At 57.6% G+C, this 11137-nt stretch overlaps 1 protein-coding gene across 1 annotated transcript; it reads left to right on the forward strand.

The window, feature by feature from the left end:
- Positions 1-3998: 3998 nt before the first annotated feature.
- SCAMP5 (secretory carrier membrane protein 5) lies at positions 3999-10287 on the forward strand. Its single transcript, XM_061350000.1, has 6 exons — positions 3999-4095; positions 4382-4510; positions 6688-6844; positions 7553-7654; positions 8192-8309; positions 8409-10287. Exons 1-6 carry the CDS (start codon positions 4089-4091, stop codon positions 8601-8603), a joined length of 708 nt encoding a protein of 235 aa, XP_061205984.1. The 5' UTR covers positions 3999-4088; the 3' UTR covers positions 8604-10287.
- Positions 10288-11137: the final 850 nt, after the last annotated feature.

Here is an 11137-nt window from a genome sequence, read left to right on the forward strand (position 1 = left end):
GATCCTCCCTTATTCCTAAAGGGAAAAGCAGTAGAGCTCAAGATAATCCTCCTTCTGAGTAAACAGTTTAAAAGGAGAAAACAAACCTTTTGTAGGATAAATCCCTTTGCAAAGCTATAGCCCGATAAGCAGGATAATGCTATAAAGGCCCTGAGGGTGTTAATAAACCCTAATAGTCCTGAACTGCCACACCTAGAACACCCTTCCCATCCTGCCCATGGCCCAGGAACTCTATTTAAGCTCAGCCTGGGGGCTTTAGCTCTGGTCTGAGCTATGTTACAGATGGTCTCTAAGTGAGATGCAGTAATCCTTGTGTCTGGGTTGGGCTCCATGGACCTCACCTGCAGATTGATCCCATGGCTTGGCTTTGAACCTGCCTGGATTCTGACTGACCTGGGCTCTCAGTTGAACACTGCTCAGGTAGTGTGGGGTGGGCACTGGGATGTCCCCTTGGTTCTCCAGGCGTTCCTCAGGACCCAAGGGAGGACACAACTCTTCCTGTAAAGCCTGCAGGCAGATGGAGATGTGGTGGGCAAGGAACAGCTCTGTCACTGCCCATCCCCAAATGAATGAGTGGGGAAGGTGGAGCTGAGGCTTGTAGGGGGCAAATCCAGTTGGGAGAAAGCTTGAGAGACAAGGAATAAGGGGCATAAAGCAGTTCTGTTGTCCTGGCTGTGAGGGAGGCACCCCATAGCTGGCACTGAGCAAGGAGCAGGGCTGGGGTTGGTGCCCAGGGTGCTGGGTGCCTGCAGGCAGGGCCAGCGCAGCTCTGCAAGGCCCAGAGCACCCCCATGAGGTCTCCCAACTGGTGAGAATGGGGAGCCACAACCAACCTCCTGCTGCTGCTGCTGCTTGTGTTCCTCCTGCTGCCGTGCACGGAGCTGGGTGCATGGGGCTGAAGACACAGAAGGTGTTTGGAGAGGGCAGCTGGGCCCTCAGGTATGGGGCCATTGTGGCATGCTGATTTTCCTGCTTCCCTCTATTTTGCCATCTGTGAAACAGGCGTTTTCCCTGTTTCTGCCAGGTTTCCTTCATTACATCCCTATGGAGCGATGCCACTCATCTGCCAAAGGGGTTTGGTGACCAGGACTCGCTGGTATGAGGAGATGGAGCTGCTTCCCTGCCCTTCCCACCTTCCCATGGTGGGTTCCTGTCCTCGCTGACCTCTGTGCTGTTGCTCAAAGCTGGATCTTGGGAAGGGAGGAGGATTTAGTTGTCAAATGAAGCCAGTTTCATGACACTGCACTGACATGATCCCAAGCACCGGCACAGGAGGTCTGAGGGGTCCCTGCAGGGCTCCTAGCAGTGACACTGAGGACAAGGGACATAGAATCCTCCTCATGTTGCTTGGAGTCCTCAGGCTGATTTGGGATTTATGTCCCCTTTAGGGGCATTTTCTCCCTCCCCAGCCCGTGTATGGGTCAGTCAGTCCCCTCCCCTGCATCCCAACCTTATGGCAAAAGAAATCAGCATCTCCTCTCCTCCCATCATGCAAGCCATTAATTAGGGGGTTAGAACTAGATCTTAAGGTCCTTCCCAACCCAGACCGTTCTATGATTCGAATTAATGACCATGTGGAGCAGCTGCTGGTGGGAGGCAGACCAGGAGGCAACACAGGGTGATGGGGATGGTGGCTTCTGACCTGCCTGGGACAGTGGAATCCTTTTGCCTGCTCTCAGGAAAAGTGCCTAGCTTTTCTTAGAGTGTTTTCCCATTAGGACACCTACTTCCCTGTGCACATACCTGAGCAACATGTGGGTGCTTTGCCATGCTGCTGCAGCTCCCTTGTGCTTGGTTAAAGGATTGGGCAACCTGTGCCAGTGCCTCACCACTCTCACAGCAAGGAATTTCTCCCTTACATCCAGCCTGAATCTCCCCTCTTTAAGCACATCACCCCTTGGCCTGTCCCTACATCCCTTGTCCCAAGCCCCTCTCCAGGTTTCCTGCAGCCCCTTCAGGCACTGGAGCTGCTCTAAGGTCTCCCCTTCAGGAGCCTTCTCTTCTCCAGGCTGCCCCAGCCCAGCTCTCTCAGCCTGGCTCCAGAGCAGAGCTGCTCCAGCTCTCGCAGCATCTCCATGGCCTCCTCTGAACTCGCTCCAACAGCTCCAGGTCCCTCTTGTGCTGCTGCCCCAGAGCTGGATCAGGGCTGCAGGGGGGGTCTCCCCAGAGCACAGCAGAGGGGCAGGATCCCCTCCTTGAGCTGCTGCTCACGCTCTAGGGGGTTCTGGGCTCAAGCGCACACTCAGGCAGGACCACTGCCCTTGCGGAGGTCACCGAACCCCTGCTCCATAGAGGCTCTGCTGTGCCCCAGGTAGGGATCGCTGCACCTCAGCCCCATAGGAACCCCATAGAGACCCCGACCCTATATGGCCCCGCCCCTTTGTCAGCCCCGCCCCTCCCGGCGGCGGCAGCAGGACCCTGGACAGCGGCAGCTGCGGCTGCTCTCGCGAGATCTCGGCGCTGCCCCCATAGTCCGGCCAGCGGCGGCGCTGTACTCTCGCGATACCGCGGCCGCTGCGGCAGGAGCAGCGCCAGGCGGGCGGGCGGCCGCCACCCGCCGCGGCACCGGACCGGAGGGGACGGTCACGGTCAGAGCGCACCGGGTGAGTGCCGGGGCCGTGGGCAGCGGCCTCGGGGGCAGCGCTCGGCTGCGACCCCCGGCGGGACCGACCGCCCCCTGCACCCATCCCCCGCCTGCAGCCCACCGTTGGGGGGAAGGGGGGGTGTGTATGTGCGTGGCGGGGGGGCACCCGCGGGTCGGGAACCGAGGGGGAGCGCGGCCGCCGTTCTCCCATAGCCAGGCCGCTGAGGGGGGCCCACGTCTGGTTTTTGGGGTGGGGGGGTGCGTGCGACCCCCGTGGGTAACCCACGGGCACCGATCCGTGCCGAACCCAAACCCATAGCGCCCCGGCCGCCTTTGCAGTGCTGGCACCCGGAGCGGGTGTCGGGGCTTCTCCTTGTTCCATGCCAGAATCCATCCCTTTTAGCTTTGCAAGCCCCACATTGCAACAGCCGCTCCCCAGAATCGCACTTTTCCCCCTATATTGTGCGGATGCCCCTTGTCCTTGCCAAGCTGTGCAGCAGCAGAGCCGGGTCGCGGGCATCCCAGCCCCGTGTCCCTGCTCCCGGCACACGTGCCCGGGAGACGTCACTCGTGTTCCCGGAGCCAGCCGTGGGCTGCCGTCGGGTGTCGGGCGATGGCACGTGGAGGGAGTGCTTTGCCTTGTGATGGTTGGAGGGCTTGGAGGTAGAAGAGATCCCCCCCGATCTGATCCTCAAGCACCATGCATTGAGAAATGTGTTCCCTGCTGCTGTTTGTCCGCCTGGGATAGCCTGGGAGAGGGCAAGGGGGGATGGATGGAAAACCTCTCCATTCTTGCTTTCATTTGGCTTCATTTTCTGAGCTCCACCTGCAAGCCACAGCACCAGGTTCCGAATGCCGTGAGTAATCCTTAAACCAGCGCTCAAGTGACTCATTAGTGACAATCACCACTCATTTGTTGGGTTCTTCCAGCTGGTATTTTCAGCTGCTTTCCCTGCTCCCTTCCGGCCTGGTTTCTGGAATTGGGCTTGCAGAGATGGGTGCTGCCACGGAGCCAGGTAGTTCCTTGTGCTGGAATGCTTTGTAAGCATGGGAATGAATACATAAATCCATTGGTTTGGGGGCCAGGTCATGAAATTGAGGGTTTCAGGCTGCCTCGTGGGGCTCTTCCTTTCGCTGCCATCCAGCCTGGCTCCTCTCCCGGGGGCTGGATGTAGGTCAGTCGGGAGTGGGAGGCGAAGCCTGCGCCCTGCCCCACATCACTAGATCTTCTCTTAATCCCCTGCCATAACCGGTGTGAAGCCTCAGGCCGGAGCCAGGATTTATTCTGCTGCCAGCCAGGTGCCAGCAGACAGCCTGGATGCGGGAACAGCGCATCTCTGTTGCCAAAGCGAAGCGCCTTCCTGAGCTGTTCTGGAGCAGGGGGAAGGTGGAAGCTCTTCACATCATTCGTTTTCTCTCTCGTTTTCCTGCAGCTTTGGGAAAGCTCTTAGGTTTTCTCCCCGCTGCTTTTCCTGTGGAACGGAGAGGCTGAGCGTGTGCCAGCATGGCAGGTACGGGGGGCTCTGGTGTGGCTGCACATCACCTCTGAAGAGAGGCGTTACTGGACATCACATCCCCTCACTAGTCCCTGGTAGTGTTGTGGGTGTCCATGTTTGCAGGATCCACGTGGCCAGTGAGGGCTAAATCTGTCCGATGCTTGGGGGTGGTGATTATGAGGGGATACCCTTAATTCCTGCATGAAACACATCCATTCCTAGGGCTGAACAGGACTCAGTGGGAAACCTGGATTTAGTTCAGCTCTGTGCAGTGCCCAATGCCGGTGAAACTCTATTGCAGAGAAAGTGAACAACTTCCCTCCCCTGCCGAAGTTCATCCCCTTGAAGCCATGTTTCTACCAGGACTTCGACGCGGAGATCCCGCCGCAGCACCGCACCATGGCCAAGCGGCTTTACTACCTCTGGATGCGTGAGTGGCCGAGAAGGGCTCGGGGGGGTCTGTGGTTTCCATTCCTCTCCAAAGGCAGCTCCTGGCTGGAAGAGCAGAGCAGGGTTGGGGGAAGCCCTTCTGCCCCTCCAGGCCTTGGGGTCTCCCATTAAAACCTGTTGGGGGCTGGGAAGTTGCTCATGGGAAAGGAGCTGGGGGTGCTGATTGATGGAGCTGAACGTGAGCAGCTTGTGCCCAGGCAGCCAAGAAGCCCCCAGCATCCTGGCCCGGATCAGCACCAGTGGCAGTGATTGTGCCCCTGAGCTGGGCACTGGTGAGGCTGCACCTCGAATCCTGTGGTCAGTTCTGGGACCCTCACTACAAGAGAGACATTGAGGGGCTGGAGCGGGGCCAGAGAAGGGCAATGGAGCTGGTGCAGGGCCTGGAGCACAAGGGTGATGGGGAAGGGCTGAGGGACCTTGGGGGTTCAGGCTGGAGAAGAGAAGGCTCAGGGGGGACCTGATGGCTGCCTCCAACTGCCTGACAGGAGGATGGAGCCAGGAGGGGCTGGGCTCTGCTCCCAAGGAACAAGGGATGGGACAAGAGGAACCGGCCTCAAGCTGCACCAGGGCAGGTTTAGATGGAGCTGAGGAACAATTCCTGCCCCAGAGGTGCTCAGGCATTGGAACAGGCTGCCCAGGGCAGGGCTGCAGGCACCGTCCCTGTGGAGACGAGGCCTCAGTGCCATGGGTCAGTGGTGGCCTTGGCAGTGCTGGGAACGGTTGGACTGGAGGAGCTTAAAGGGCTTTTCCAGCCTGGCTGATTCTGTGTGGGCTGCAGCATCCCATGCGCTCAGCCCTTCCAGCCTCCAGGGTGGAGGTGTGGAGCTGGCCCAGTGCCCAAGGGCCGTTGGGGTGACCTTGACATCCAAACCATGGGAGCCAGCGGCTTCCCCCACGCCAGCTCTTGCCTGCTCCTCTTGCATGCCTCTAGTGTGCCGTGCTGTGCTAACAGAGCTCTCACTGTCTTCCAACTCCTGAAACTACCCTGGGCCTCTCATCCTGATCAACCCTGAGTGGGGAGACGAGCCATGGAGGGACAGATCACACCCCACCACGTGTGGAAACCTGTGTGTGTGCTGCTCAGGGCAAGCTGGCACCATTGTTCTGTTCCTTTTTAGAAGAACCTAGTTCCTTAAGCAGGCGTTTCCCCTGAACTTTGGAAGCTGGGATGCCCAGGGAGTGCCACGTCCTTTGGAGGCAGGTTATGGGGAGCTGCGCTGGCACCACAGAGGTTGGGCTTTTCAGCTTCTGGTGCAGCGCCCCCAGGGCTGTACCTTGGTCCAGCTTTTGGGGACCCCATCCCATCAGGAACATGTCCCTGGGATAACTCCCCTGTCACTTTGTGCAGCCCTTGCGTGCAAAGGGAGGCAAAGGAAGTTGTGCCCCCCTGGGGAAGCTGTCTCGGGGGGTGTGCAGCTCCCTCCCCAGCCTGCTCTGGGTGTTCTTGCTCTGTAAGGCACCCACAAGCACCCAGCAGAGGCTGAAAGGTCCCTGGGGGTGCTCAGGGAGCAGCGAGTGCCCGGCTGCCTCTCCTGCAGCTGCAGCTCTCTTGTGGGCAGCAGTGGGAGGGGTTTCGTGCTCCTCTAGATAATGAATCATCCTCAAGCGCCCGAGGCGTCGGGATGCAGCTGAGGCTCCCCTGCTTTGTGCTGTGTCCGCCCCGGCTGCGCTGCACAGTGCCGGCCCTTGTGCCGCCGTCAGCCCCGGCAGGGCTGCCCCCCTGACCTGCCGAGGCGGGCACGGGCAGCTCAGGGCATCCATCGGCTCTGGGGGCTGTAGCTCAGGCAGCTCTGCCACAAGCGAAGCTGTAGATGGAGGCAGGGAAGGAGCTGCGCTTGGGTTCCTCTTGCTTCCTCTTGGTGGGGGGAACGCACCCCAGACTGCAGGAGCAGGAGGCTATGGCTCTTCCCAAAGAGCCCCGAAGAGACCTGCTTAACACATTACAGTTCTAAGCAATATCTGCTTTCCCCTGCTCCTCAGCTGAAGCTGAGCCAGCCTGGGGACCCTTCCTGCACTCAGGCAGCTTAATTTAAGGGTAATCCATCCATGATTGGAGGTCAGCCCCACAGGGGCATCCCTGGGGTCTCTCGTATCTCACTGACATCCTTGTGTCCGTGCTCCTCTGCTCCCTCTGTGTGTGTGTGTGTGTGTTTGCAGTGAACAGCATCACCTTGGCAGTGAATCTCGTTGGCTGCCTCGCATGGCTCATTGGAGGCGGTGGAGCTGTTAATTTTGGACTGGCAATTCTCTGGCTCATTCTCTTTACGCCCTGCTCCTATGTCTGCTGGTTTAGACCTATTTACAAAGCTTTCAAGTAAGTGGTCACTCCTCAGCCTGGCTTCTCATGGGCTTTTGGGTTTGTTTCCTTTCCCAACTGGTTAGTGCTTCGCTTGGGGCACTGCCTGGAGATCTGGGGGTGTTTCTGCTCTTTCTTGTCCAGCCCTTTAGCTTTACTTTCTAAACCTTCAAAGCCAGGGTGTTTGGGATGCCCTGAGGCCATGCAATATAAAGACACCCTTTGTGTGCCCCCACGAAGTGCTGGGGGAGTGGTGAGGAGGCAGTTGGATGCCAGCTTGCCCTCCCCTCCCATCCTTGAGGCTTCTTTTATAGCTTTCCACAAGTCCTCAAGGTGCTTGTATTGATTATCCCACTGCTGAGATCGATCCCCAGTGCAGTATTCCCAGATCTAGGAGCTGGGGGTGTATTTATTCCCCAGACGGGATGAGTGAGGCTGGTGTGAGCAGAGAGCTGTGTCCGAACACGGATGCCCAGTGGCCTCACGTGCAGAGCTGGCTGAGCCATGGGGAGGGTTGGATGCCCTGTGGCTTTCCCAAGCGTTCCTTCAGCCTCTCTCATTTTCTCCCTTGTCTTTAGTTGTGCTCTGGTGATCTGCTTCTCACCACCCTCTCACTAAACCACAGCACCTTCTGCCCCTAAAGGGTCTGAGACGTGGGAGCATCTCCCTCCCCTTGTGGCGCAGCAGGGATGGAGGTGTAGGGAGTGACTGAGCCTTCTCTTGCAGGACAGACAGTTCCTTCAGCTTCATGGCCTTCTTCTTTACCTTCATGGCCCAGCTGGTGATCAGCATTATCCAGGCGGTGGGAATTCCTGGCTGGGGTGTCTGGTAAGGAAGGTGCTGCTCTTGCTTTGGGTGCAAGGGAGACCTTATAACACTCTTTCAGTACCTAAAGGGGACTACAAGAAACCTGGAGAGGGGCCTGGGACAAGAGCCTGTAGGGACAGGCCAAGGGGAATGGCTTGAACCTGCCCGAGGGGAGACTGAGCTGAGCTCTTAGGCAGAAGCTCTTCCCTGTGAGGGTGCTGAGGCGCTGGCACAGGGTGCCCAGAGAAGCTGTGGCTGCCCCATCCCTGGCAGTGTTCAAGGCCAGGTTGGACACAGGGGCTTGGAGCAAGCTGCTCCAGTGGAAGGGGTCCCTGCCCATGGCAGGGGTTGGAGCTGGGTGAGCTTTAAGGTCCCTTCCAACCCAAACCAGTCTGGGACTCTATAATTGCACTGGTGCTGTGTGCTCCTGGTGTGTTTTCAGCACCCTTGGTCCCCAAGTGGCTTCTCGGGTGGGTGCTGTGAGGAGCAGCAGGGGGATGCTGGCAGCCAGGGAAGCCCACACTGCTGAGCATTCCAGTTGTTTTGCTCTCCTTGCAGTGGCTGGATTGCAGCGATTTCCTTCTTCGGGACCAACGTGGGCTCAGCTGTGGTGATGCTCATCCCCACTGTGCTGTTCACAGGGATGGCCGTCTTCTCCTTCATCGCCCTCACTATGGTACGGAGGTGCTGCAGCACGTCAGGGCTCCCTTGCTGCTCCCCTGGCAGGTCGGGGTGAGCAGCAGTCCCTCAATCCCGGTGGATTCTCTCTTCCCAGGTGCATAAGTTCTACCGGGGGAGCGGCGGGAGCTTCAGCAAAGCCCAGGAGGAGTGGACCACGGGGGCATGGAAGAACCCCCACGTGCAGCAGGCAGCGCAGAACGCGGCCATGGGCGCAGCGCAGGGGGCCATGATGCAGCACGAGACGCAGTACTCGGCCACCCCCAACTACACCTACTCCAACGAGATGTGAGCAGCAGGACTCTGTCCTCAGGCACCAGATCTTGGGGAGAAAGGGAGGAGGAGGAGGAAGGCTGAGCCGGATTCTGCAGCTATTCCAGAAAGCTGGAGTGTACCATAACGGTTCTTTTCCTATTCTTTGTAACGAGATCATTTGGGATTTGTTTTCTTCTTCTTTTTCCTCTCTGTTACTGTCTGGAGCTTTTCTTTTCTCCTTTCCCTTTCATTTTGAAGAGGCTGTGAGCTGACCCGCAGGGCTCTTGGTGTGTGTGTGTGTGTGTGTGGTAGTTACATGTACGTGTCTTCTTTTTCCCTGTGAACTAGTGTATGGTGGTGGTTTTTAATTCCTGTGGTGATAGGTGTACGTTACAACTCCATCAGCCAAAAGCCCCCACTCCCAAAAGGGAAAGATACAAATAGCAACCAGCACCCATTTTCCCTCTTGGAATAAGCCCTGAGCCACAGGTTTCTGATGTGTGAGTTTTCTCTTTGAGTTGGTAGCACCCAGCCACTCACCACTGTCTCAGCAAGGACAAGCCATCCCGGGAATTCACCTTTTTCCCTTGCTTTTTAACCAGGAGGTGGCTGGCTGGGTTAGTATTAACCAAGAAAAAGAGGGGATAAGGCAAAAAAGAATGCCTCCATCCTGTTGGTGATATGCTGGAAGCCAAGAGATTCCTACCCTACACACTGGCTCAGGATCCACAACTTCTCTCCATGTATGCTGGTGTAAATGAGTAGCTTCCATCCAGTATTGGTGTGTGTCCGTGGGCAGGAGCCCCGGTGTGCTGCGTGTGTGTGCATGTGCTGGGGAGTGAGGACAGGTTCTTCCTTGTGGGATACAACCTTTCCATTCCGGATGCTGCATCCTGAGGCTGGTTTGTAAAGGCTTCTTGAAAAGCAGCTATAGAACGGGCAGTGTTTCTCAGAGGAGCTGTTCTTGGGGGAGGCTCTGGGTCACATCAAGCACATACAACTTGTGTACTGTGTAAATAGCGAGGCCAGGATTTGTCCCTCTTAGCTGCTGAGGTGTGCAGGAGCGTAAGGAAACCTCCAGGCTGCTGGAGAAGGATTCCTGCTCACTTGAGCTTCTGGTGTGGAAATCCCTGCTCCTCTCAGCCCTAAATGCATGCCCAGGTAGGGGTTAGTTTGGGCTTTAAATGATGTGGCACCTCAGCAGAGGCAGCTGAGCTCAGACCAACACCTCCTGGGCTGTCAATGGGAGCTGATGGATGCTGCCGGACCAGGAGCAGGGAAAGCTCCTTCTCAGAGATGCTTTTCAGACTCTAAATGCACTTTAAATATGCCAAATTTCTCTCCAAGTCCTAGGAAAGCAGCCCAAACCGAATCCCAAGCCCAGCTCCCTTCTTAAGGATGTCACTTCAGTCACTCTGCAGTGGACAGTCGTCTCCTGATAAGACTAAACTGCAGCTAACAATAAATTGCCTGTCCGTGTGTGTGCGTGTGTATATATGTGTAAAACCTAAGGAGAAAAGTAATCCTTTGCTGAGCCTATTATGTACTTAATCAGGTTTAAATATTGTGCAATTCATTTCTAGCTAGCCGAAAACTGACTATGCCAAACCACGTGCTCTGTCACCCATGTCCGAGAAGTGATGCAATGAAAGTGACTTCACCATTTGCATTGATGATAACTGTACTGAGCTGTAACTAACAGACATTGCTTCAGCACCTAACCCTCCTCTCCGCTCTGTCTCCTCAACCTGCGGCCACCGGTGCTCCAGACCCCTGCACCCTTATTCTTCACCTGGGTTGGGATCACAGCACCGCGGGTGGGAGAGCCGATGTGCGGGTGCTTTGGCAGATGAGGGGTTTCACTGAAGTCTCCCCATTGCTTTCTGCAGAGCTCTCTCTGCCTCTGCCTTCTTCTTGGTGCTTATTTGCAGCTGACAAGTGACAAGTGGACCACCCCAGATGTGCCTGCCCCTGCTTGGCAAGGAATGGGCAGCCCTTTAACGTGCTTCCCCCTGTGTATGTGCCTCCCGCAGGGAAGGGCTCCCATCGCCGGGTGCTGCCCGCTGCTGCTTGCGGGGACCGGGAGCCGCTCATGGCCCCGTGCCCCTCGCTCCACCCTCTCACACGCAATGACCTTCCTGATGTCCTCCGCCACCTCTAACCCTCCTCCTCACGCAGCCTTTGAGGGGCTGCTTGCCGCCTATCCCTGCGCCGCGGGGCGGGCGTTACCGGGCTGCTGTGGGGCACCAGCACCGCGCTGCAAGGCCCAAAGGCCCCTACCGCAGCGGGGCGGACGGAACGGTACCGGCCACCGCCATGACACCGCCTCAGGACCGCCCCCTTCCCCTCACAACCAATCAGGGTTTCCCGGCGTGCCCTTCGGCTTCCGGGGTCTGCCCTCGTTGCCGGGCAACGGCGGGCGGTGCGGCGGAGGCGCGGGGTAGGCCGCTGCCGGTACATAACCGGTGTTTGTCCGTGGGTTAGGACCTAACGGGGTGCCTCGGGTCTGTCCTGTGCCTTAGCCGCCGTTTGAGGCTGTTTGCAGCATCACCGCGGCGTTAAACAGCTCAT

The sequence above is a fragment of the Neopsephotus bourkii genome, unplaced genomic scaffold (assembly GCF_033783945.1).
Source record: "Neopsephotus bourkii isolate Nb327-2 ecotype Australia unplaced genomic scaffold, CSIRO-AGI_Nbou_v1 NB_463, whole genome shotgun sequence".
In the NCBI taxonomy this organism is placed as follows: Eukaryota; Metazoa; Chordata; class Aves; order Psittaciformes; family Psittacidae; genus Neopsephotus; species Neopsephotus bourkii.

Coding starts and splice junctions, on each gene's coding strand:
- SCAMP5 (XM_061350000.1), top strand. Junction 7,655..8,191: donor ATTCCTGGCTGGGGTGTCTG/GTAAGGAAGGTG, acceptor CTCTCCTTGCAG/TGGCTGGATTGCAGCGATTT. Junction 8,310..8,408: donor CCTTCATCGCCCTCACTATG/GTACGGAGGTGC, acceptor CTCTCTTCCCAG/GTGCATAAGTTCTACCGGGG.